This window comes from Scomber scombrus, chromosome 10 (assembly GCF_963691925.1).
Source record: "Scomber scombrus chromosome 10, fScoSco1.1, whole genome shotgun sequence".
NCBI classification, from domain to species: domain Eukaryota; kingdom Metazoa; phylum Chordata; class Actinopteri; order Scombriformes; family Scombridae; genus Scomber; species Scomber scombrus.
Genome location: NC_084979.1, coordinates 30,266,853 through 30,293,578, shown reverse-complemented (window position 1 = coordinate 30,293,578; position 26,726 = coordinate 30,266,853). Strand labels below are relative to the sequence as shown.

The 26,726-nt window shown below is 40.7% G+C and overlaps 3 protein-coding genes across 3 annotated transcripts; 2 read left to right on the top strand and 1 right to left on the bottom strand.

Moving 5' to 3' along the window:
* Positions 1 to 2,408: 2,408 nt before the first annotated feature.
* Positions 2,409 to 6,245, top strand: LOC133987758 (ras-related protein Rab-7L1-like). Its single transcript, XM_062427202.1, has 5 exons — positions 2,409 to 2,526; positions 3,092 to 3,163; positions 3,241 to 3,422; positions 4,461 to 4,582; positions 6,074 to 6,245. Exons 1-5 carry the CDS (start codon positions 2,409 to 2,411, stop codon positions 6,243 to 6,245), a joined length of 666 nt encoding a protein of 221 aa, XP_062283186.1.
* A 2,622-nt stretch (positions 6,246 to 8,867) lies between these two features.
* On the bottom strand, positions 8,868 to 11,334 carry tmem81 (transmembrane protein 81). The gene is made up of 5 exons (XM_062427201.1): positions 11,110 to 11,334; positions 10,881 to 11,026; positions 9,445 to 9,560; positions 9,071 to 9,264; positions 8,868 to 8,966 (listed from the first exon to the last, which is right to left on the bottom strand). Exons 1-5 carry the CDS (start codon positions 11,332 to 11,334, stop codon positions 8,868 to 8,870), a joined length of 780 nt encoding a protein of 259 aa, XP_062283185.1.
* Positions 11,335 to 16,909: 5,575 nt separating this feature from the next.
* On the top strand, positions 16,910 to 20,499 carry LOC133988000 (ras-related protein Rab-7L1-like). Its single transcript, XM_062427513.1, has 4 exons — positions 16,910 to 17,027; positions 18,828 to 18,899; positions 19,336 to 19,517; positions 20,374 to 20,499. Exons 1-4 carry the CDS (start codon positions 16,910 to 16,912, stop codon positions 20,497 to 20,499), a joined length of 498 nt encoding a protein of 165 aa, XP_062283497.1.
* Positions 20,500 to 26,726: the final 6,227 nt, after the last annotated feature.

Sequence of the window (26,726 nt, the reverse complement as noted above, 5' to 3'; positions counted from 1 at the left end):
AAAGTTCATTATTGATCGTCCCATTCAAATTATGTATTCAGACTAGTCATTCGAAACAGAGTGTGTTCATCCATTCATGTTCCTGCATCCAGACATTTTGCATCACAGTCTCAAGCATAAAAAAAACTGGAGATGCATCATCTTGTTTCTGAGGGTGTCGTTTTCTGTCACTCTCTCTCTCTCTTTCTTTATCATGTAGGTTTCACTGTCGTAACTGAGTCCAATCATGTAGAGTGTGATGGAATAATAATTTACCAAGATCTTCATACTTACTTACTCCATAACTTTTACACGACTCAACACTGCCATCTGCTGGCACATCGTTGGACAATACCCCATGGACTCGCCTTGAAGAATACTATAACACAGAGGGCCCTATTTTAACGATCTATCTCACACGTCGTGAAGCACATGGCGCAAATGCCTTTAGGGCGTGTCTAAATCCACTTTTGCTATTGTAGCCCGTGGAATTAGATGCCACACAGGACACAATTACTTAGGGGGTTTTGTAGCTTTAGTTTTATTGTTAACAACCTTTGCAACAAGTCATTTTAACAGTTAACTGAGTTCTTTTAGAAAGCAGCTCATGTGCTTTCACAGTTCGAGACTTTGACACAAAAAATGTATTTAAAAGAAAAACAATAGAAACAAAATACGGCAGAGGGCTATGACTATAGACAGAAAACATAAAACAAAATCAGATAAATACATGTTCAACAACCATGGACCCACAGAAATAATCTGGGAACGTACAATGTATAATTGTACAGGACACTTACATTTCAACACGTTTCACCAAACTCACGTGGAACTTCCCGGAGATTGCACAACTCAAACACAGTCGTTTACCTTTAAACAGAGTTCAAATAAATGTAAAACCTGTAGCACTTCTCTAGTAACAAAGTACGATAGCGTGGTGTGGCTATATACACGCTAACATTACCTCACCACGCAGTTGAGGACAAAGCGTCTGGCGCCAAAATACCAGGACAATGAATTCCAGTAGTGTCTAAATCAAACCATCCCGTTAAAATATCGACTGATAACATCCTTTAAGTATTTGTACAAACATATTTTACAAGAGATGTGTATTTACCTACTACTTTACACGACGGAGTCACAGCACCGTCCACTCTGCAAATCTTCCGGTTTTTCACACGTTAACATGAAGACAGGCAAAAATGCACTTGGTGCAGTAACAATAACATTACTCAAAGCGGCCACCTTGTGACCAAAATCGCCAATAACAAGTATGACTGTGACAGCCTACTTACAATTTACTTCACATTTTGCTTATACATAAACGTTTCACCAAAAGAAAACAACAAAGAACACATGTTTAACATTTAAACATCTTTGAGGGCTATACCTCGCCTAAGTGGAAAATACATATAAATAGATTTACCAACCGGCTACACTATTTTAAGGGCGGTAAAATGGTCAATGCGCACTCAATGGGTGAATGGGTGAATGGCCCAAAGGGGCGTCCCCTCATTAATAATAGGTTAATCATACGTCCCCTCATTAATCATAGGTGTGTTTTGGGCGTAACACGCAGTAAACCAATCAGAGTGTCATCTCCCATTCCCTTTAAAAGCCAGGAGCGCTGTCACTCTGGCACATTTGCCAAGCAATGCGTTTCAAGAATAAAATATGACATGAGTTACTTTTGCTGAAAAGAAAGTTGGCTGATGAGCTGCTAACCCGACATTTAATTCATAAAAAGGAAGAATATGGAGTTATAACTGACCAGTCTGATGAGTGTAGAGGTGTGTGTGGTTATACTGCAGCAGCCTGATGTCATCAGCTGATTTAATGAACAGTGAGTGGCTGTGCATAATGACACTGGGCTCTGTGCATAAACTCTGTGCATAAACCCATCTCTGAAAGCTTTCAAACAATGATAAACAACAGAAGTGATGGCAGAAAAAAACAAATATTAACCAAGAGAAGTGATGGCAAAAAAAAACAAATATTAACCAAAGTCTGCACAGATTCATCAACGCTCTTATATTGCATGAAGGTGTGGTTTATGACACGGAACTATATTTGGCCAATGACAACTTCCTTCAGGAAAGTGAAACTGGAAGATTACAGTGCTGCGCTACACGGAGAGAAGATCAGTCAACGTTTTCAGAGTCATAAAAGTATTTACCTGAAGACTAAAAGGTATGTGAAATGTTCAGGGTCAACAAATGCAAAGAAAGGCTTAGGTAAAGTAATTTCCTGGAGAGTTATGGTTGAATATTTGTTGTTTTACAGGATAAAACTTTACCTGTCTGCCTCATAAATGACATGTCCTGACATGGAGGTTTGAACTTTGAGCTGTCGCTTCCACCGGCACTTATTAATACTGGCTGCACATTTTAAAAGACTCCTCACATGTTGATGTCTGAAAGAAGAGAGCGATGGAGGACCACTTGATGAAAATACTGATTATTGGAGATGGAGAGGTTGGGAAATCTACCTTTGTACATCGATACGTTAAAGGAAAGTTCAACGATCAGTACAGGATGACATTGGGAGGTAAGACTGCTGTAGTTTATTGTTTAGTAGAAGAACGTGACTGTACACGTTAATCTTGCTTTGTGTCTTTGTGTGTGTGTCTGTGTATCTGTGTGTGTGTGTCTGTGTGTCTCTCTCTGTGTGTGTGTGTGTGTGTGTGTGTGTGTGTGTGTGTGTGTGTGTGTGTGTGTGTGTGTGTGTGTGTGTGTGTGTTGGTATCAGACTGTCTTGATCAAACAGGTTCAGACAGGACTATGTTTCATAATACCTGGAAAGTCTCTCAACTCTTTCATGAGAAATAAATGATAACACTTACAGGATAAGATAAGATAAGGCATTTTTCTATATTTGCTATCCAATGCAAAGACCAGATAGTCCTGTCTTTCGGTACTGTCTGACTACTGTCGATGGCTCTCAGCTCCGGTCATCTTCAGTTCAAATTTGTCCAAACTTTGTATCGACAAACTGCTACAGAATACAGACTGTTAAGCGGAAGTTCGTATAGAGGTGCTTTCTTAAGTGGAACAGACATATCAAACATAATAATAGCAATATTTTTCTAACAACTTCACTATTATTTTTCTAGTGGATTTTGCTCTGAAGGTGCTCCAGTGGTCAGAGAAAGAACAAGTCAGACTGCAACTATGGGATATAGCAGGTACAAAATAATTCACAATGGATGGATGGATGGATGGATGAATGGATGACACAGTGACCTTTGTTTGCTCTCTCCAGGCCAGGAGCGTTTCATATCCATGGCCAGGGTCTATTATAAAGGTGCATTGGGCTGTGTGGTGATGTTTGACGTCACCAACAAATCCAGCTTCCACCACTGTCACAACTGGAAACAAGACCTGGACAACAAGGCCTTGCTGCCTAACGGAGACTCCATCCCCTGCATCCTGCTGGCCAACAAGGTGACTCATGCATTTAACTGATGAATGAAATGATTATGAAAGTTTTGTCACTCTGTATTAATATATTATGTGTGCTGTTAGTTCATGTGATGATTGATTGGTTGATTAACAACACAGAGACTCTGTCTTGCCCTTCTGTGTTTACATGTATTCTTTATGTCCATTTTTTATGATGGAACATCAATTAGGGCAAAAGACAGTGAAGGACAGTATGACAATTGTAAGACCAGACATTGGTATTAACCAGGCGGGGAGGTCCGGTTCTCTGAAATGAGGCCAACGCGGAAGTAACTTAAAACTGCATTCTATCAAAAGGCCACCAGGGGGCGACCGTTTTGGTGTCAAAAGGACTTCCGTCTCTATACAAGTCAATGAAGAATTCACCAACTTCTCACTTGATTTCTAACCTCAGTAAACGTTTTCAAAATGTGTTTATAGTATCAATCGCTAGTTTAAAGCCTTCTTCAATGCAGTATGATGTTCATTTGTGAAATTTTGGCCTCCCTGATTTTATATTTGACGATAAAGCAGGGTATGCATTAGGGCGTGGCTACGTCGTGATTGACGGGTTGATTGGTTCACAGGTTCAGGAGGGCGCCTCATGCTCCTCTTGATGCCCATATAAGTAGAATCCGTGTTTTTATTTTTCCCGGCATGCACCTGAAATTTTCAAGATGGCGCTGCCCAGATCCGATACTATTGGCCTCCAAGCAGCAATCCACAAACCAATGGGTGACGTCACGGATGTTACGTCCATTTCTTATATATAGTCTATGGTATTAACTCAATAATGCAACACATCAGTCAGTGCCATTCGTATGTTGGTCAACAATCTTCTTGTGAAGATTTTAGGAGAGCTCTTTACCTCTACCCTTCATGTGATGGTTGTATGTATGTGCAATATCAGTTGCACATATCTGACAGATTTGCTTAACCAGTACCAACCTAATATATCAGTTCAACCTCAGCAAGATTCAGAACCACTAACCATACAAACAAAACGTCTGTAATACTCACTGTTTGTATTTCCCTCTGCAGTGTGACCTTCCTGAGCGGGCTGTGTCAGCAGACAGCATTGACGAGTTCAGTAAGGCCAATGGCTTTGTTACTTGGATGGAGACGTCCGTCAAAGAGAACAAGAACGTTGGAGAGTCTATGAGGTAAATCATGAGAGAAGATCCAAAAAGCAGGAAAAGTGCAGATTCCAGATGACGCAGTATGGCTAAAGAGGGAATTTAGGGTTTGGATAGTGTCAATAAATTGAACAAAGGTGACAGCAAACAGTAACTGCTAATATGGTACAAGGCCATAATAGTAGATCATGTTGAAATGGAGCTCTTACATCGTTTTTCTCCAGAAAAGGTGGCCAGGCATCCTCACTGGGTGACAGAAACTTGCCTGAAGTCAATATCAAGGTTCTCCAAAGGTTTGGAACTAGTAGTGTGAGACCAACCACAGATGATAAGACTATATTTAGTTTTATGTTTGCATGACATTTGGTTTGTGGCTCTAACACATTCAGGGTTGGATTAACACACTAAAGGGCCTCGGCACAAAAAAGCTGTGGGCCCCATGAACCCCTCATTGTGTATTGATGACAATCAATACACAATGATGGTATTGATGGTGACAATTATCAGCTACTCTGAAGCTCCCCTCGACTTTAAAAAGCTTTACAGCAGGTTTAGTTTAGTTTTTAAGGATACACCAATGTTCAGTGTCCAGTGGATCTAAGAGAAGACCACAGCAATCTCCCAGAACAAGAGCCAGCAACCATCACAACGGCAGACATCCAAGAGAGAGTGTCAGGTATGAAGAGCAACTTCGGGGAAGAAGTTAAGGTTATTGAATGCATTAGTAGTACATGAATGTTAATGGATATAGATGGATGGATAGGGAGAGAGAAAGAGGAGGAGAGAGGAGCTCAGTGCATCATGGGAGTGGGAGTCCCCTAGCAGTCTAAGCCTATAGCAGCATAAACTAGGGGCTGGTCCAGGACAAGCCTGGCCGGCCCTAATTATAAGCTTAAACAAAAAGGAAAGTTTTAAGCCTACTCTTAACCGTAGGGAGGGTGTCTGCCCTCCGGACCGAATCTTTTAGAGATACTAGGAAACCACAAGTAGGTCTGCATGCTGGCAGTGTTCTGGTAGGTACATAAGGTACTATAAGCTCTTTAAAATATGATGGAGCCTGATCATTAAGAGCTTTGAAGGTAAGGAGAAGTATTTTAAATTAAATTCTAGATTTTACGGGAAGCCAATGCAGTGAAGCCAAAATGGTAGTAATATGATCTCTTTCTTGTAAGAACGCGTGCAGCTGCATTCTGGACCAGCTGGAGAGTCTTTAGAGACTTGTTAGGACAGCCTGGTAATAATGAATTACAATAATCCAGCCTAGAAGTAATAAATGCATGGACTAGTTTTTCAGCATCATTTTGAGACAGAATATGTCTGATTTTTGAAATGTTACGCAGATGAAAAAAGGCAGTCCTTGAATTTTGTTTTATATGGGAATTAAAAGACAAATCCTGATAAAATATAACTTCTAGGTTCCTTACAGTGGTGCTTGAGGCCAGAGTAATGTCATCCAGAGTAGTCAATGTCAATGTTAATTTACATTTTACTAATGTCGCTATATCTGTTGTGTTTCAGGAGACTGGTGCAGGAGATTATGTTGGTTCAGTCTTGTATGGACCCACTCTATACCGGACGTCAAGTCACAGTAAATCCTCAACTGGACTCAGAGCTCGACAACAGCAGGGGGAAAGGTTGCTGCACAACTAAACCTCAACCCGAAACAAATGACAAGCCAGCAAGGACCTGAATATTGATCTTCAGGTTGTTTGAGGTGCCTTTGACAAAGCAGGCATATCAAAATTAATCAGCAGGTCCTAAATGTTGATGTAAAGACGTGCAGTGTTACCTGTGCACTTATGATCTTCCATGGATAACACAAGTAAAACATACAATTTTTCCAACTAGGTATCAACAATTTGAATTGCTTTTTGCGATTTTCTGTTATTTCTGTAATGTAAATCAAGCAAACATATTCCAGTAGAGCCCCAGTACAAAAATATAGCCATGGAAACGCAAAATAGTAATAATGCGTGATATGTACCCTTTAAGCTTATTCTAAATTCCAGTATAGCCGCTCTGCTAGCAACATTTCCAGACTGGTTATGTTGGAAAGCTCTTTGTTGTTCATGTGTGGATCTGCATGAATCTAAAAGGATACTATTACTCAAGTGTTGAAGAATTACACAAAATTGTCTATTATATAAACCCGGGGGGGGGTCTCCTCACACCCCTTTCGATCTGATAAGACTGACCATCATAAATTGAGCCACAGAGATGGGATTACGAATGACACAACTTCACAATGAAAAAGGTGTAAATCTCATCTTTTACACCCCAAATGAACTTTCAAACCCAGAAAAAATACTTTTAATGGCATCAATGCGACATTGTCACGACAGGTTAATTCCCCCTTGTCGTTGTTTGAGGCAATGCACACATTCCGTTGTTTTAACCTTAAGAAGCTACCTCTTAGACTTTTCGTTTTCAATTGTATTTTTACTTTTACCTTACCTTAACATTACTTTAACCAAAGTTCACTAGTAACTAGTTCTGATGAACTCATCATAGCAATTCGAAGATTTATCAAGTCCTTAAAGGAAGATCTTTTTCTCTTGATAATTCAAGCTGAATTCAAGAGCGCCGTTTTGACTCCTTGGACCAAATTAGTTAAAGTTTGATTAGCTTCAACTTTGCCTGGCCAGCCGATCCGAAGTTATCGAATACCATAACTAAACTGCACCAGCACAGCTCATCTCCCAGCCTGTGTCCAACAACGCCTCCAGAAGACCAGTTTGAAACAGCAGCCGCAGGCCAGCTGACGAACCCCGTAGCTACTGGACCGGAACTCCACGCCGGAGCACTTGATTAAGTTGATTGTGTCTATGTATGAATATGGTTAAGGTTTGTACTCTCACTATTAAGAGTGTGAGGGAACCTCCACATGGATAACATGGTATTTTGCAATGGCAACATCTACTTGACAAAAGGAAAGAGAGCAGATTGGCTCAGGTAGACCCCCAAGTATATTCTGTGATAAGATTTTTTAGACTGATGGTTTGATGATGATGAATGGGGCAAGTGCATACTATAACACAGAGGGCCCTATATAACCATCTATATTGCATGGCATGAAGCATGTGGCTCAAGTGCCTTTAGGGAGTGTCCAAATACACTTTTGCTATTTTAAGGGTGGCAAAATGGTCAATGCGCCAGAGAGCATTGTCCAAAAGGGTTGGACTTAAGTCCTCTCATTAATCATAAGCGTGTTTGGGGCGTAACATGCGATAAACCCATCAGACTGTCATCTCCCATTCCCTCTAAAAGCAAGGAGCACTCTCACTTTGGCAGATTGCTATTATAATGGCACATTTGTCAAGCAGTGCGTCTCAAGAATAAAACATGACATGAGTTACTTTTGCTGAAAAGAAAGTTGGCTGATGAGCTGCAGCACCTTGGAGAGTGCCGCTGCGGACAGTCTTCACTTGAAGCAGGAGACTCTCTTCACTTCAGCTCCATCAATGTGACAGGAGTTGACAGTATCGCTGAGTGTTATTGGTTTTATTCTGTTTTACTCCATGTAAGTGCCCCTACATAGCCATGGTCCACCTACACAGGTGTTTTCACTTGTTTACTTGGTTAGACTCTGTCTGTGCTTCACTGACATCTCTCACCTCTCCATTCTTATCAGTACATGCTGTTCTAGTATAGCTTGACCTTTCAGCCTCTCATCAGCCAGGATAACTGAAAATGCATGTGTGGGCCTTGAAAACCCTCTTTAGAGGATCAGTGTGTTGGATTTAGTGGCATCAAACGAGGTGATAGCAACCAACTGAATGGCAGTTACAGCTGTTAACTCTTACTCTGGTGTTATAAAAAGTCCTTATTGTTAATGTAATCCTTGTTACTGGTGGTTCTTGTGAGCTGGGAAAAGGGGAGACACATTTTCATTGTGTTCATCTGTGTTCTGTGACTGTAGTTTTGATCTTGATGATTCACTGAGGCAGCAGTAGCAACGTAAGGAATCTAAAAGTTCAAACAGAAACTAAATATTTATGTATAAATACAAATTAAAATGATTTTCCAGTGGTGGTCTGGTGGCCTGGAGGTTTAAAGGTTTGATCATGAAATGCGGTGTCCTGGTTTGAGTCTAGCTCAAAACCTTTTAATTCTGCTTCTTTTTCTCCCCTCATCTCCTGTCAGCTTATTTTCCAAAGCAAAGAAGACAGAGTCAGTCGTGATTCAGTTGCATGTTTAGTTTTATTTTCAATTTTCAGTTAAACACTGAGAGTAACAGACATGTTGATGGAAAAACTGTTACATCTATCAAACTGATGTTGTAAACAGGCACCTACAGTAGGTTCTTTGGGGTTCATTGGGTAAATTCTTTGCTCCTCCTCTTCACTGTCTGATGGAGGCCCAGCAGGATCAGTCCAGTCCCAAGGCCTGCAAGGCTCAGACTGATCAGTGCCTGCATGTTCAAAGAATAATAATTAAATTGAATTTGTTGGCTACTCAAGAAGAAGCCCAATTAGTCGTATCTCCAATCCAATCAATTTCTAAACAACACCGTACAATGTGAAGAAAAGCTGTCCTGTGGTCGTCCTGGTCTGATAGGGTCTGGTTCTCCTGGATTCCAGCCGACTCCCACTGGGCCAGAGAGCTTTCATAGTCCAGATTGAGAATCCTGTCGGGCAAAACACGGATCCCCCAGTAAACCCTCTTCACCCTGCGGAAGGCGGCATCCTGCACTTCGCAGCGATACGTACCTGATAATGACACTGACTTATTTACTCTGTGTATGGGTGTGTGTGTGTGTGTGTGTGTGTGTGTGTGTGTGTGTGTGTGTGTGTGTGTGTGTGTGTGTGTGTGTGTGTGTGAACCACCTACAAAATGTAGATGATGTGACAGTATGAGTCGTGTGTGTGCACATGCATAGGTATGTTTACCTGCATCCTCCTCGCTGACAGGATCCAGAACCAAGCGGTCCAGCTCAGGAGCCTCCCAGCGAGCAAACAAAGTATCATCCGAACTGATTATTCCTCGGGCGTAACGCCACGACACCCTGAATCACAGTAGAAAACATTGGAGTCAAAGAGCCTTTGCAATTACAGGTTGTTTTCATCATATCTAAAGTACCTACATAATGAAAGAAACCACAGATCATTTAATGTTCTTGCCTTTTTTTAATAGTGAAATGCAACTTTTGAATGATTGAATTGAGGCCTTGTAGGGTTGCATTTTACTTGCACATAGATTTTAAAAATTGCCAGTTATTTCAGGCATTGGGTGAGAATGTTTTCATTGAGTTGATCACTGGGCAAAAGGAGCTACTTACCCAGGGAACCTCAGGATCCAGATTCACTGGCAACATTTGTGCTAATTTAAATGATAATAAATGTTTTATATTACAGTTTAAAGAGTAATTTAATTCCAGGCTGAAAAACAAAACTGTTTCACTGCCCTCTTTGGTTGTGTTATTTGGTTAAGTCCATTTAATGGAAGTATCAATGTTGGGTGTCCTGTTGCACCTGTAAGTGACCACATACTCAACAGGGATATCACAGAGTCCTGGAGTACACCTGTATACCACTGCAGCACAATGAGAAGTTCAACCATTGGAATTAAATAATAACAATAGTTTCAGCTACGGTTTAGTTACTCTTTAGGAAGGTTCTTGTATTTTTAGCCACGCTAGAAACACTGCTCTATATGGCAATGTCAGTATGTCAGTTTTAGCTGCAATTATGTGAGCAAATGTTTGCATGTTTACACTGTAGACCAGCATGGTAAACATTATACCTGCTAAAGATCAATATGCCTGCATTATCATTGTGGGCACGTTAGCATGCTAATATGAGCATTAAGCTCAAGGACTCAGAACTGCTAAACATGGCTGTCTCTAATCTCAAAACTTAGTTTTTCGTAACTTTTTTATTAGTACTTCAATGAATATAGTAGTTACATAATGGATATTTTTACATTAAATACACTTGTAGTCAATGTACACGGTCACCCATAAAGTTGGAATAAAATATTTTTTACCTCTTTCCATGAAATGATTGTGAAAATGTGATTTATTCTTGATAGATAAAGTGTAAATATTCTCAAAATTGTATTGATCAATCTCATTGCACCTGGTCAAAGGTGATTACTGATGTGTATTAATAGAAAATAAAAAGAGGAATGTGTCTGAAAACAAATTTATTCCAACTTTATGAGCGACCGTGTATAACCAAATTAAGCTGGGAGAACTGAAAGGTCCACAGCTCATTAATGCCTTGTGAGTGAGTTAATGCAGCCCTCTGCTGAGTAGACTGAAAACACTTCAACAATAAACATAATTGAGTTTTATAGTTCTGCCTCTCCTCTCTTCCATCCTCACCTCCAGGAGAACCTCCCCATCGCCTCCATGACTTCTCCCAGACAGTCGAGCTCCACTCTCTGTCCCGAGGTCACAGTGCTCGTCCTGAGTCCACACTGCCACGACTCTCGACACTTCACCTTACGCACACGACACTTCTCTGACACCTTTGATTCAGCCGTGATTATTATTGCAGTTACTTTCTTACACATTTCTCTTTAATTCAGTGTTTAAAATATATCTGTGATACCTTTGTTCCATCTTTGCGCTTCTCATCTTCTTCCATCGCTGTCTTGCCATCTTTCAGGAAACACAGAGTATGACTTTTCACACCCAGCCCACAGGTGACGCTGCATGGAGTACTGTCAACAATCACCTCCACTGGCACTTCCTCCAGGTCATCTGAGGTCAGAGGATGGAGATGGAGGAGGAGGAGGAGGAGGAGGAAGAGAAGTCGGAGAGACACATGTTGCATTTTGATGTTTGACGGTTAATCTGCAGAGGGGGGAAAAGTTTTTCAGTTTTCTACTAATGCACAAATAAAAATATTAACTTTTAATAGTTTTTAAAGCAGCTCTTACAGTGTCGGTGAATTTTTGCATTGTGTTCTGTGCCAATTTTAATTATTTTTATCCCCATTTCATTACTATAATTTGTTATCTAAACTCTATGGACCATATGTGCACAACAAGAGTTATTATGTTTATATTAAATCTACTTCTTTTATTAATTTTATCAATTTTCTGCCACTTGGGGGCTGCAGAACAAACTGAAAGCACAATATACATCTTACATGCATCATTTTAAGTCTATTCCTACATATAGAGACAGAACAACCTCGCTAGCATTAATTTGGGGTTTGCAAAATATGTTTTTCAATATTGCACAAAAATCCAAACTCCAAATAAATGTTCAACCCAGAATAAACATCTCTGATCAGTCTATGCTGTCATTACGCTAAACTACTGCACCTCTCTCTGTTTTAATGACTTAGTTTGCAGCCTGTTTATTAAAGATCCAGTTAAGTTAGTTACAGTTCACTCACATTTAAATGCTGAAATCAGACGGACACTGAAAAGACACTGCTGGATATGGATCTGATGACTGGTTTTATTGTGATTTGAATGTTGTGTCGTCGTGACAACCAGAGATAACCTGTGTGTCAGTTTACAGAGAACTTTTTCAGCAGTGTTAAATGACAAAGTCCTAGAAAAGGCCCATAGAGGCTTTTACATTGCATTGCAGTGGTCGTTTATTGTCAAATTGTTATAATGGAAATGGATAATAACCATGTTTTGATTAAGTTTGAGAATCAATTTAAAGAAAATAAATAAGAAAACACAATATTCACTTTATCAAAAGTCATTATACTGTCCTGATTAATCTTTTTGGAACTCCCTTCATGCTCTTCAGAAAACCGCACAAAGGTAATAAAGCCATAATTAAATTTATATTACACTTATTGTTGGATCTATCACAATTTGAGGACATAAAAAGTCATAAATGTAGCCAGTCAAAGCTGAGAAACTGAACAAAAGATGACCCAGACACTCATGTACATGTTTGTTGTCCTTTCAGGGCTCAAACCTGTGACTCTCCAGGGACAAAAAGATCTGTTGACACATTATTATTTGTGTTTGATGCATTCAGTGACAGCACAATGCCTACATCTAAACCTTTTGAAATGAAAGTGAGCATTGTTGATACAGGATTTTGAATGTGGGACAAACCATTGAACACTATTAGTAATGTGATGTATGTGGATGATGTTGCAGTTTGTAAGATGACCACTAGGTGTCAGACAAACACAGGAGACAAACCACAAACAGCAGCACTACAGTACAATACTGCAAATACACTGTTGCCTTCAGTTCTTTCATTACCATACAGAGTTAAGTAATCAATCAATAGTATTTATAGTATTAATAATTGAATGAATGACAATGTTTGAATTCCTTTTTTAAATGACACTAATAATGTCTCAATGGAATTTGAAAGGAATATTTTTTTCATGTCTAAATCATACAACGGAGTATTTAGGGCCAGGCAAAAAAAAAAAAAAAGTCCGGCACAAGAAAAAAAAACAGGCCAAAAGAAGAAGTCCGGCACAAGAAAAAAAAAAAAAAAAAAGTCTGGCACAAAAAAAAAAAAAAAAAAGTGGCACAAGAAAAAAAAAAAAGTCCGGCACAAAAAAAAAAAAAGTCCGGCACAAAAAAAAAAGAAGTCTGGCACAAGAAAAAAAAAAAAAGTCCAGCACAATAAAAAAAAAAAAAAAGTCCGGCACAAGAAAGAAAAACAGGCAAACAAAAAAAGAAAAAGAGAATGAATAGGCTTTATGTTATTGATATGACACACTCCAAAGACGTTCACACTCTCCGCAATAAGTTTATTTAATTCTTTAATTTTTTTTTTTGCCTGGCTTTCTTTTTCTTTTCTTTTTTTGCCTTGCCCTAAAATTCATTATATTTGTATTTTATATGTATTTCATGCCTAGTGTGAGCTGTTATGTCTTTTATTTATTATGTCTTTTATATATTTTTCTGTACAGCTCTTTGGTGCACTGTGGTTGTTTTAAAGTGCTTTACAAATAAAGTTGGATTGGATTGGGTAAACTTAACCTTAATTACAAGATGTTTAGCAAAATGTCTCCCCCTACTGTCCAATTTCAAAACCTGCTTTTTTTCCCACGCGCAAGCAAATATTAATTCTCTCATAAACAACAGGTTGGGTTTGTCGAGAAGAGTTCATTTTTGAAGCAATGAGTGGTACTGTAGCTGATACTGGGAAAAGGCTCAAAACATGAAATCATGCAAGCAGAGAGTTGCGGATATGACTCAGCTTCAGTGGGGGAGGTGTCTGAAGTCGCGAGTAACAGTGACCTAGTTGGCAGAACAGTAAAAATCTGACTGTGGCCGATGCCACATGCCTCAATGTGTGCTTGTTTGCGTGTGTGCGTCAGAAAAACATGTAAATGAGATGAAGGCCTTAAATGGGACAGATCGAGAGGAGGAGTGATGTTGGAGGAATTGGATTCGAAAGTGGAGAAGTCTGAACAGGTGTGATGGAAGAGAGGTGGAGGCGGATAATGAGGAGGTGGAGGAGAAGGAGATGTTACGTAAGAACAGGAAGAAGAGGAGTGGATGGTCATACCAGCTGGAATTATGCTCATATGGGACAATATTGTACATCACGATTCATGTCTAACAAGAGCTTTCAGTACCAGTTCAGAAAATAGTGTGTCCTTTATTCAGCGAAGCAAAAAGTAAGTGAGTGGTCATGCAGAACATCTAACGTTCGTAGAGGCCGAAGTTCACTGCATACACCATATTTCACTAGCATTACCAAATACAGATACTGTAGAAAGTGAGGATTTTAAAAACACTGCCAGAGGTTGCTGAGATTTTGTAGACTCGCTTAATATCAACATTCTTGTCTTGGGGTCTTAGAGTCAGGCAGATGGAGGGAGTGACAAGAAAAGGAGACGATTTCCGGGATTCAAGCTAAACTTTTTGAAGATTGTGGCAATGAATTGTGTATCGTTCCATTTATAATATTTAAATTACAATATATGAGGCTTTTGGATACACACCCAATACTTGTAAGCCAGCCATATCCTCCTGTTGTCCTCGAGTCAAGGAAGGAAGGGAGGAAGGAAGGAAGGAAGGAAGGGAGGAAGGAAGAAGGAAGGAAGGAGGAAAGAAGGGAGGGAGGAAGAAGGAAAGAAAGGAGGGAGGAAGGAAGGGAGGAAGAAGGAAAGAAAGGAGGAAGGAAGGGAGGAAGGATGAAGGAAAGGAGGGATGAAGGAAGGGAGGAAGAAGGAAAGAAATGAGGAAGGAAGGGAGGAAGAATGAAGGAAAGGAGGGAGGAAGGAAGGGAGGAAGAAGGAAAGAAAGGAGGAAGGAAGGGAGGAAGAATGAAGGAAAGGAGGGAGGAAGGAAGGGAGGAAGAAGGAAAGAAAGGAGGAAGGAAGGGAGGAAGAATGAAGGAAAGGAGGGAGGAAGGAAGGAAGATGGAAGGAAAGGAGGGAGGAAGGAAAGAAGGAAGGGAGGAAGATAGGGGGAGTAAAGAAAGAGAGAAGGAGGGAGGGAGGAAAGGAAGGAAAGAAGGAAGGAAAGAAGGAACAGTCAAAACAGACATGGAGGCTAAGCAACCCACATGGCTATTATAACTTAACACTACAGTTCTACACATATACTAATTCATCATCTTTCCTTTAAAATAAAGGAACACCTAAATTACAAAGCAGTAAAGATCACTCTTTACAAAACACTACAATAGTTGAGTGTGTAGGGTGCAGTTGCTGGCCGCCTGAGCCAATCAGGAACTAGTAATGTGTCTCACCCCATTAATTCCTGTAAATGTTTATGAGCATATTACAGTTCCTGTGCTGAGCTTAGTGACTTCCCACTGATTCCCTGCACACATTGAATGGCATGAAATAATGTATTTGCACAGTGAAGCGCTTCCCTAATGGCTCAAAGTGCGATAATACAAAGCTTACTCATTATACATCTGTAATGGTTGACCATCACAAAATAAACCTGCAATTTCGACAAATTCGTGGCACAACCCAGCTATGCAACCACCTACCATGCCCCATTAAACCAATCAGTGTGTTGTTTGTTAAAATTCAGGTTGTTTGATGATTAACCTTTGTGTCGTCCTCCCGGGTCAAATTGACCCCGTCTGTTTTGACTGTTCCTTCTTTCCTCCCTTCCTTCCTTCCGTCTGTCCTTCCTCCCTCCCTCCTTCTCTCTTTCTTTCCTTCCTTTCTCTTTACTCCCTCCCTCCTTCTCTTTCTTTCCTTCCTCTCTCTTTCCTTTCTTCCTTCCTTCTGTCCTTCCTTCCTCCCCCTCCTGCTTTCCTTCCCTCCTTCCTTCCTTCTTTCCTTTCTTCCATCCCCCTTCTTCCCTCCTTCCCTCCTTCCTTCCTTCATTCCTCCCTTCCTTCTTTCCTCCCTCCCTCCTTCTCTCTTTCTTTCCTCCCCATTACCTTACTTCTTTCCTCTGTCCTTCTTTCCTCCCTTCCTCTTTTCCTTTCTCCTTCCTTCTTTCCTCCCTCCCTCCTACCTTCCTTCCTCCCTTCCTCCCTCCCTCCCTCCCTCCTACCTTCCTTCCTTTCCTCCCTTCCTCCCTCCCCCCTACCTTCCTTCCTTTCCTCCCTTCCTTCCTTCTTCCTCCCTTCCTTCCTTGACTCGAGGACAACAGGAGGATTAAACACAATGATTTAACAGTTTGCAGTGCACTCAGCTGTAACTATCTGCATGTAGAGTAAGATAATAGCCATTTCTCTTTAGGGCAAGTTAATGTTTGATGCTGAATCACAGCAGAAAGATACATTAGGTTTCCAAGAATGATCAAAATTAGACCAACAGTGTTTGAAATAATGCTTTGTACATGAAAAACCAATATATTATCACTTGAGCTCCTCTTGGGTATTATGTGTGATGGATGAAAAGATGGTGAAACATGGGGAAGTCCATGGTTGCTTCCCCAACTTCAGGAGAGGAACTTGGTATAAAATGTCCAATCATGTAACCTAATACATACAATACTGTTTCAAACAATGATAAACAAGAGAAATGATGGCAGATTCGTCAACTCTCCTCTGTTGCATGAAGGTGTGGTTTATGACAGGGAACTATATTTGGCCACTGACAACTTCCCTCATGAAAGTGAAACTAGAACATAAGAGTGCTGTGCTACACGGAGAGAAGATCAGTCAACGTTTTCAGAGTCATGCTTAAAAGAATCACGATTTAGACTTTAGCACTTTAGTAAAAAAGTAGGATAAAAGTAGTCACCTGAAGACTAAAAGGTATGTGAAATGTTCAGGGTCAACAAATGCAAAGAAAGGCTTGGGTAAAGTAATTTCCAGGAGGGTTATGGTTGATTATTTGTTCTTTTACAAGAAAAAAAACTTTACCTATCTGCTTCGTAAATCCCATGTAGAGGTTTGAACTTTGAGCTGTCGCCTCCATCGGCACTTTTTAATACTTGCTGCACTTTTTAAAAGACTCATCACATGCTGATGTCTGAAAGAAGAGAGCGATGGAGGAGCACTTGATGAAAATACTGATTGTTGGTGATGGAAATGTTGGGAAATCGGCCTTTGTGAATCGATACGTCAACGGACAGTTCAACAAGACGTACAAGATGACAGTTGGAGGTAAGACTGCTGTAGTTTATCAGTGTCTAGTAGAAGAATGTGACTGTACAGATCCTTATCTTACTCTGTGTGTGAGTGTGTGTCGGTATGCTTCATTACTGTTGGTTGCAAAGTTTGAATCTCCAGTAGGATTTTCAGGCTGTCAGATCATAAGGATTATAATTCTCCTTCATGAACTGTGAAATCTCTTCATCCTACAGTATGGGACTCATAAAGGCCCTGCCAAAACATTTCCACTGCTGTGCAAAATACCCGGTAAAACAGGTCAGACAAGAAAAAAATCCAACTGTTTTATGTATAACAAGTAAGCACTGACATGATAAGGCTTGCATTATACTTTATTTGCTACCTGTAAATCTTTTGTAAAACCCAGGGCCATGCTAGCCATGTAGCTCTACCCAAGTCAGCTGGTCATCTTCAGTTCAAAATTGCCCAAACTTTGTTCAACGACTAAAAACCTGCAAAATTCATCATTCTCATCAACCTCAGCTGTACTTTGTGTTTAGTGCTGATTAGTAAATCTCAGCATGCTAACACACTATATTAACATGGTTAACATCTTAAACATTTTAGCTGCTAAACAACAATATGTTGGGAGCGTGTCTATGTTCCCACATTTCTAAGAGATTATTCAAATTTAGCCCCTATGTTCCCACATTTCTAAGAGATTATTAAAATTTAGCCCCTATGTTCCCACAGCTCTATGTTCCCACATTTCTAAGAGATTATTAAAATTTAGCCCCTATGTTCCCACAGCCACAGACATGTGTGGTGTCCTGGTTCCTCTGTAAGGCTACGAGTGAAAGTCCCTCATAAGCAATAATTTACAAATTAAGCACTGGGGCGGGCACAACGCTGTCCTGATTGGGCCGTCTTTTTGTAAAATAGTTGTAAAATATAACCCTAACCCTGGGGGAACATAGGGCCTAATTTTGAAAAAAAAGGCTAAGTAATGTGGTAACATAGAGCTGTGGGAACATAGAGCTGACCCCAATATGTTGACATTGTAAGCATGCTGATGTTAGGTCAAAGCTCTCGTATTCCCAGGTGCAGACTCACAGAGGAGTTTGCATGGCGGTAGATTCTTATGAGCAGGCACTGAGATCAAAATCAGCCCTGAGTTAAAACAACAAAAGCCGCTGCAACTGTTTTTTGTACTCAGAGACAGGATTTTACAACTCTGGAAAGGTATCAACTATTTTATCTAAATGTCAAACTGTGGCAAAAGTTTGAGCCTGATTCAACTTTTTTTTACCAGATGACACTGTGTTCTTTTTCCGGAGCCGTCTGATTCGGCATCGGTGCTGCACTGCCAGAGCTAAAGTCGGTCTGACATGTAGGATTAGTCATGTAGTCATGCTAGAAAAAGTTGAGCAATTTCCTAAAACAACTGTGCACTGTCGTTTTGACGTTTTTAGAAAATGTTACTTAAGCAGATGACAAGCAGATAAATGGTGGAAAGTATTTTCAGCCATGGATTACTGCAATACACATTTAGTACTCTAGTAAGTATTTACCATGGCAGTGAAATATATAACCGATGTTCAAAACATGCCACATACAATTACGTTTTGGTAAATTAATTTACACTTCACAGTTTAAGTAAGAGTGTCTGCAAGGGAAAGAAAGTCTTGAATTTAGGCAGTTCATTTGGGGAAACTGTCATTTCTCTTTTTTCATATTTTGGACAATCTCTGTAAAATACATTTATTAGGTAATTTTTCACAGATTAATCATCATGTCTGTTTAATTTTTTCTCACTTCTTCTTTCACTTCACTTCTGTTTTTTTATTTTTCTAGTGGATTTTTCTGTGAAGGTGCTGAAGTGGTCAGAGAAAGAACAAGTCAGACTGCAACTGTGGGATATAGCAGGTACACAATAATTCACGATGGATGGATGGATGGATGGATGGGTGCATGGTTGACTGGATGGATGGATGGATGGATAGATGATGCATGGATGGATGGATGGATGGATGGATGCATGGATGCATGGATGGATGGATGGATGGATGGATGGATGCATGGATGCGAACATGGTTGACTGGATGGATGGATGGATGGATGGATGGATGGATGGGTGGATGGTTGGTTGACTGGATGGATGGATGGATGGATGGATGGATGGATGGATGGATGGATGGATGGGTGGATGGTTGGTTGACTGGATGGATGGATGGATGGATGGATGGATGGATGGATGGATGGATGGATGGATGGATGGATGGGTGGATGGTTGGTTGACTGGATGGATGGATAGATGGATGGATGGATGTCACAGTGACCTTTGTTTGAATCCTCCCTCCAGGCCAGGAGCGTTTCATATCCATGACCAGGATCTATTATAAAGGTGCATTGGGCTGTGTGGTGATGTTTGACGTCACGGAATCATCCAGCTTCCTCAAATGTCGCCATTGGAAACAGGACCTGGACAACAAGACCATGCTGCCCAACGGAGAATCCATCCCCTGCATCCTGCTGGCCAACAAGGTTACTCATGCACTTAACTGATGAATAAAATTATCATAAAAGTCTTCTCTGTATTATTATGTGTGCTGTTAGTTCATGTGATGATTGATTGGTTGATTAACAACACAGGGACTCAACTTTTCAGTATTATGAGAAATCTTCTGTGTTTACATGTATGTTTCTTAAAATAAAGGCCTTTTTAACCCTCCTGTTGTCCTCCCGGGTCAAATTGACCCTGTCTGTTTTGACTGTTCCTTTTGTCCTCCCTTCCTTCTTTCCTTCCTCCCTCCCTCCTTATTTCCTTCCTTCCTTCCTTTTCTTCCTCCCTTCGTTCCTTCCGTCTGTCCATCCTCCCTCCCTCCTTCTCTCTTTCTTTCCTCCCTCCTACCTTCCTTCCATATTTCCTCCGTCCTTCCTTCCTCCCTCCCTCCCTCCCTCCCTCCCTCCTTTCCTTCCTTCTTCCTCCTTTCCTTCCTTCTTTCTCCTTTCCTTCCTCCCTTCCTTCTTTCTTCCTCCCTTCCCTGCTTCCTCCCTTCCTTCCTTCCTTCTTCCTCCCTTCCTTCCTTCCTTCCTTGACTCGAGGACAACAGGAGGGGAAATGTATTGTATTTAACATGAAAATGATGAAACATCAATAAGGGCAAAAGACAGTAAAGGACAGTTTGACAAGCCCATAAACAGACAGTGAACATATTTGTAGTGTAATATCAATTTGACATATCTGATCATGCAGATTGCACATATTTGAGAGATCTGATTAGCAGCACCAACCTAATATATCACTCCAGCCTCTGCAAATCATGCAAGATACAGAACCACTAACCATATAACAACAACACATCCCTCTAATACTCACTGTTTGTATTTCCCTCTGCAGTGTGATCTTCCTGGGCGGGCTGTGTCAGCAGACAGCATTGACGAGTTCAGTAAGGCCAATGGCTTTGTTACTTGGATGGAGACGTCCGTCAAAGACAACAAGAACGTTGGAGAGTCTATGAGGTAAATCATGAGAGAAGATCCAAAAAGCAGGAAGAGTGCAGATTCCAGATTACGTAGTATGGCTAAAGAGGGAATTTAGGGTTTGGATAGTGTCAATAAATTGCAGAAAGATGACATAAAACAGTAACTGCTAATATAGTAGTAGATAGGGTTGAAAGTGGCAAGTGTTTTCAGGGAAAAGCTAAAAACCCACTGTTCACTATCTGCTCAGCACCAAACAGCAAATAGACACAGTTAGTAGCTAGCTGGTGAACACAGTGGAGCATTTAGCAGCTAAAGAGCCAGATGTTTCAGGCCCAGGTGTTGATGAGACCAGGTGGACACAAACATGACTCCAAATGAATGATATTGTTCGTCCATAACTGCTCAATGTGTGTAGATGTGCAACTGTTTGCTGCCAAGTTAAATATATCTGAAAGGTGGTCAGTAAACTGTTACTGCAGGTTTAAGAATATTTAACATGTAAGGATAATATCAACTGATGTTAGAAGATATAAGAACTAGAAATCTGAAAAGGATCCTCTCCAGAAGCCTTAACATTTGGTAAACATGCGGAAACCACCTTAAGCCCCTAACTGTACCAACTCAGTTTTTTCGTTTGCTTTTGTGGTTTAAAAGTTTAAAAGTTTAAAAAAACAGATTCCTAAATATTAAATCTACTTCGGTAATTAATTGTAATAGAATTTACATTTTACTAATGTCGCTATATCTGCTGTGTTTCAGGAGACTGGTGCAGGAGATTCTGTCAGTTCAGTCTGGTCTGGACCCGCTCCGTCCCCAAAATCAAGTCACAGTCAATCTAGACTCAGAGTTCAACAGCGGGGGGGCAGGCTGCTGCTAAAACTACACCTCAACCCCAAGCAAGAGACAAGCGAACACAGCCAGGACCTGCTGATAAGTTTTGATCTTCGGGTCATTTGAGGTGCCTTTGACGAAGCAAGCACCTTACCTTCAAGTGCTTAGTTAGGCTGTCCGTGACTAGAAGAGGAAAGAAGAAGCACCAGGACTCTCCTCGTAGAACTGTCCTACATCCTGATGCACTATCACCTGTGCACTTATAATCTTCTCTGGAGAACAATAAGTAAAATATAACAGTTTTAAAGGGGACACATTCTGCTTTTTGTGATTTTCGGTTATTTATGTACTGTCATGATGGTAGATATGTATGTTAGATATGGTAGAAGTTTGAGGTGAACATATGTAGAAATGTGGTGTTATCTTCCTCTGAACACTTTGTTAAAATGTTTTTTTTAAAGTTATTTTCGAGTTTGACCCTCCGACTTAAAGAGACAGGAGCTAAAAACAGCCTGTTTCAGACAGAGGCTGAACTGAGGGGCTGCATAAAGGGCCAGTATAAGACAAATAATGAGCTTTGGGTTGTTGTTTTTTCTTTTTACTGTTAATCATGCAAAGTCCATCCAATAATTCCAGTAGAACCCCAGAATAAAAATATAGACCTGGAAAAGCATAATAGTAATAATGCATGATATGTACGCCAGCTATTCTACCAGCAACATTTCCAGACTGGTTGTACTGGAAAGCTCTTTGTTGTTCATGTGTGGATCTGCATGAATGTAAAAGGACATTATTACTCAAATGTTGAAGAATTACACTAAGTGTTCTGTTATAGATAATAGTGACTCAATTTTTCGCACCAAAAACAAGAAAGACCCAATTGTTTAAGTTGATTGTGTGTATCTATGAATATGGTTAAGGTTTGTTTTATAACTATTAAGAGTGTGAGGGAAGCTCCACCTGATAACAGTGTGGATCCATTAACCCTCCTGTTGTCCTCGAGTCAAGGAAGGAAGGGAGGGAGGAAGACGGAAGGACAGGAAGGAGGGAGGAAGGAAGGAGGGAAGGGAGGGAGGGAGGAAGGAAGGATGGAAGGGAGGGAGGAAGGAAGGAAGGAAGAAGGAAGGAAAGAGGGAGGGAGGAAAGAAGGAAAGGAAGGAAGGAAGGGGAAGATGGACAGAGGAAAGAAGGAAGGGAGGAAGGTAGGGGGAGGAAAGAAAGAGAGAAGGAGGGAGGGACGAAATAAGGAAGGGAGGGAGGGAAGAAGGAAGGAAGAAAGGGGGATGGAGGAAGGAAAGAAGGAAGGGAGGAAAGAGAGAGGAAGGAAAGAAAAAGAGAAGGAGGGAGGGAGGAAGGACAGACGGAATTAAGGAAGGAAGGAAGGGAGGAAAGAAGGAAGGAGGGAGGGAGGAAGGACAGACGGAAGGAAGGAAGGGAGGAAAGAAGGAACAGTCAAAACAGACGGGGTCAATTTGACCCGGGAGGACGACACAAAGGTTAAATTAAATCTATCTATCAATAAAGATGTCTTCAAAATATCCCATTACTGCCTCTTCAAGTTTAGTGCATCACATGGCGTTAAGCTCTATGTTCGGCCTTTTAATGACAAATGGATACACAAGTCATGTGGAGAAATCAATCAGTACATAGTAAAAAAGAAAGTACCAAAGTAAAATGAAAAAGACCAAATGAAGCAGTAATAACAGCATCAACTGAAAATGAATAAAGGGGGAAATCCCACCTAGTCTCCTTCTTCTTCTTTCCATTTGAGTAAAACCTCATTTTGGTTGTTATTTCTCCAGAAAGTGTTATTTTTAATTTGCAGCTGTGGTTTTATTTGAACTAAATAAAAGAGGAACAGGGCAGATAGCGTGAGCTGTGATTAGCACCATGGCTGAACAGATAAAAAAAGGAGCAGACATGAAACATATAATCTATCTGTCATAGATGCTCCCTCCATATATGGTATTTCCTGGTGTTTTCTTATGTTTCCACTTCTCCTTCTTTCCTGGTCAGTCTCTGTGTGTTGTGTTTTTTTTTAATTAACTTTTGTGTCGTCCTCCCGGGTCAAATTGACCCCGTCTGTTTTGACTGTTCCTTCTTTCCTCCCTTCCTTCCTTCCGTCTGTCCTTCCTCCCTCCCTCCTTCTTTCTTTCTTTCCTTCCTCTCTCTTTCCTCCTTTCCTTCTTTCCTTCCTCCATCCCCCTTTCTTCCTTCCTTCTGTCCTACCTTCCTCCCTCCCTCCTTCTTTCCTTCTCTCATTCCTTCCTTTCCTTCCTTCCTCGCTCCCTCATTCATTCCTTCCATCCTTCTCTCTTTATTCCTCCCCCCTACCTTCCTCCCTTCCTTCTTTCCTCTGTCCTTCTTTCCTTCCTTCCTCTTTTCCTTTCTCCCTCCCTCCCTTCTACCTTCCTTCCTTCCTTCTTTCCTCCGTCCTTCCTCCCTTCCTTCTTTTCCTTTCCTCCCTTTCTCTCCTCCCTCCTTTCCTTCCTTCTTCCCTCCATCGATCCTCCTATCATTTGTCTTTTAATTTCTCCCTTAATGAAGCTTTAGTCCCGCTTTTATTAAACTTCATCTTCTAGGTGCTTTATAAATATAGTTTGATTGATTGATTGATGACTGCTGGTGTGGGCGGATCCGCCTCCATTCACCTGTGTCACATACCACTCCCAGTAAATTATACCCACCTGCTCCTCATCTACTCATCAAGCTGCAGTGTATATATATATACCCCAGATCTCCAACCACTCATCACAAGATTGTTGTACTTGCCACAGTAGTATAGTAGCACTTGGCCAATTTAATCTGGTTTCTAGTGCTTGTGTTGTTTGAGCCATTGTCTTACTTCTTCCTTTCTAAGCCTCAGGATAATTTGCATGCCATACTGTCCATACCATCCACCGGAGTCTTTGACTTCACTGGATTCAATCATTGCCTGACTTCACTTTGCCCCCTAGTGTTTCCATGGTGACTGCCTGGACTCTTCCCCTCCCCATCCTCACTCATCGCATTTTGTAAATAAACTCTTCAAATCTTCCCCCCAATCTCGGTCCCTTAGTCTGCCCTAAAACGTAAAAAGTACTATAGTATAAGTAAAATACTTGCTCATATCGTCTCAAGGAAAAATAGACATCTGCAACTTTAGATCTTTGACAAATTGATGTGACTGCACTGTGTTTGTTATGATCTGTGTGGTAGAGTGAGTGAGTCAGAGAGGGAGGAGGAGGAGGAGGAGATGAGCATGAATAGAAACAGAAGGAGATGATGTAAACTGTGTATTCGTCATTGGAGGGAAAGCCTCTTGGTGTGAGAACGAGGTGTGGAGCGTGCTCAGTGCAAACTGCCAAGACACTGAGTCAGTCAGGCACATGGTGTCCCCGTGCTAAGAGCGAGGGGTGTGTGTGTGTGTGTGTGTGTGTGTGTGTACGTCAATAAGGAAAATGGTGTGTAGGAGCTGTTGTGTGTTTGTGTATGAAGCAGAGACACGTGGATGTGCAGGTGTCTTTTGAGATGTCAAAATGTCAAAAACACACAACAGATTCTGCAGTTGATTTTAATAAGAAGCTTTGAGAGCAGAGATTTGTGGGTAAATGTTTTTCTAATTATAAAAAAAACTCAAAAACCATGTCAACCACTTGACAACTATTATTGTCAGTACTATACCTTTTAGTTATTAACCACTGGAATATAAAGAAATGGATGCAATGAAGGGAAATCTGCAGTTTTTCACCCATTGTATATGCCTATTATAAAGTCTCCTTTTTTTTTTTCCTTCATAAAGAAATGTTAGATCTCAATTGCAGTCTAAGTGTGGATTTTGCTTTATTCTCTTTAACCTTTGTGTCGTCCTCCCGGGTCAAATTGACCCCGTCTGTTTTGACTGTTCCTTCTTTCCTCCCTTCCTTCCATCCGTCTGTCCTTCCTTCCTCCCACACTCCCTCTTTCCTTCCCTTCTTCCTTCCTTTCCTTCGTCCCTTCCTTATTTCCTTTCCTCCCTCCTTCCCTTCCTTCCTTCCATTACTTCCTTCCTTCCTTCCCTCCTCCCTTCCTTCCTTCCTTTCCTCCCTCCTTCCCTTCCTTCCTTCCATTCCTTCCTTCCATTCCTTCCTTCCTTCCCTCCTCCCTTCCTTCCTCCCTTCCTCCCTTCTTTCCTTCCTTCTTCCTCCCTTCCTTCCTCCTTTCCTTCCTTCTTCCTACCTTCCTTCCTTGACTCGAGGACAACAGGAGGGTTAATTTGTGTGGGTTTTTTCTGTGTCTGTTGGCTTCTATTCTCCTCAGTGATCAGTGAGATGGAGGAAGGCTATCAGCTATGATTCAAACACACACACACACACACACACACACACACACACACACACACACACACACACACACACACACACACACACACACTATTATTCTGGAAAACCCCTCAACAAAATGACCAGATATTGGACAGATGGACTTTTTGTCAATGTGACTATAATGAGGATATGTAAAAGTCATGACACAATAAGTAGGTGTTCATGCCTCTCTCATCACATTATCAGTATCATTATGGTGCTCACAATGTGCCAGCAGGTATAAAGGCCCTTCAGTGGGACTTATTCACTAATAGGCATATTTACTGCTCAATATGTGGGCAACTCAAATAAAAAGGCACTTGTATTATGTCAAATTGCTATTTTTAATGCTAAATTGGCCTGTTTCAGACAGAGGCTGAACTGAAAGAACCAGTATTAAATAAATAAGGAGTCTTGTCTGTAAATCCTATAAAGATATAGATCTGGAAATATGCATGATATGTCATGCAAACAATAGAACACCTAGGGCAGTCTATTACTTCACTGTAATGTAGCTTTTAAAACCAGGAAGAGACAACACTTATACCATATTACAATATCCAAAATCTAAGACGATATCTAGTCTCATATCATGTAAAGTCAAGACTGACCCCAAACCTCTTAAATTTCCTAATTGAAAAACAATCACTGACTAGCTTTGTTACGAATCAACATTGTCTGGGAAATTCAGTGTGTCATCAATGTGTGCTCCCTGATACTGAAGAGTTTACATTTGGTTTGGTCACGCAGTATCAGTGATGAGTGTATCTGCTTGGTTTAGAGTAACTTCCTTTTGTTTTCTCAACATGAATTAATAATGAGCTGGACTTACACCACTATTCTAACTTGGAAACCTGAGCAAAATAATCAGAGATCATTTTTATGGGAGAGATCCACTAAAGCTTTATCATGGTTTGAAATTGCTGTAGTGCAGTTTCATTTCATTGGTGTACACAGAGAATAGTACTGTGAGGATGTTGTAATGTATGGCTTCCCAGCTTGGTTTTGTCACCTTTCAACATGTGGACTGTTTGTCATGATCATTTCTGCCTTCTGGTTCTCAGGTTAGTATATGACAGGGAGACAGGAAAACCAAAGGGGTATGGCTTCTGTG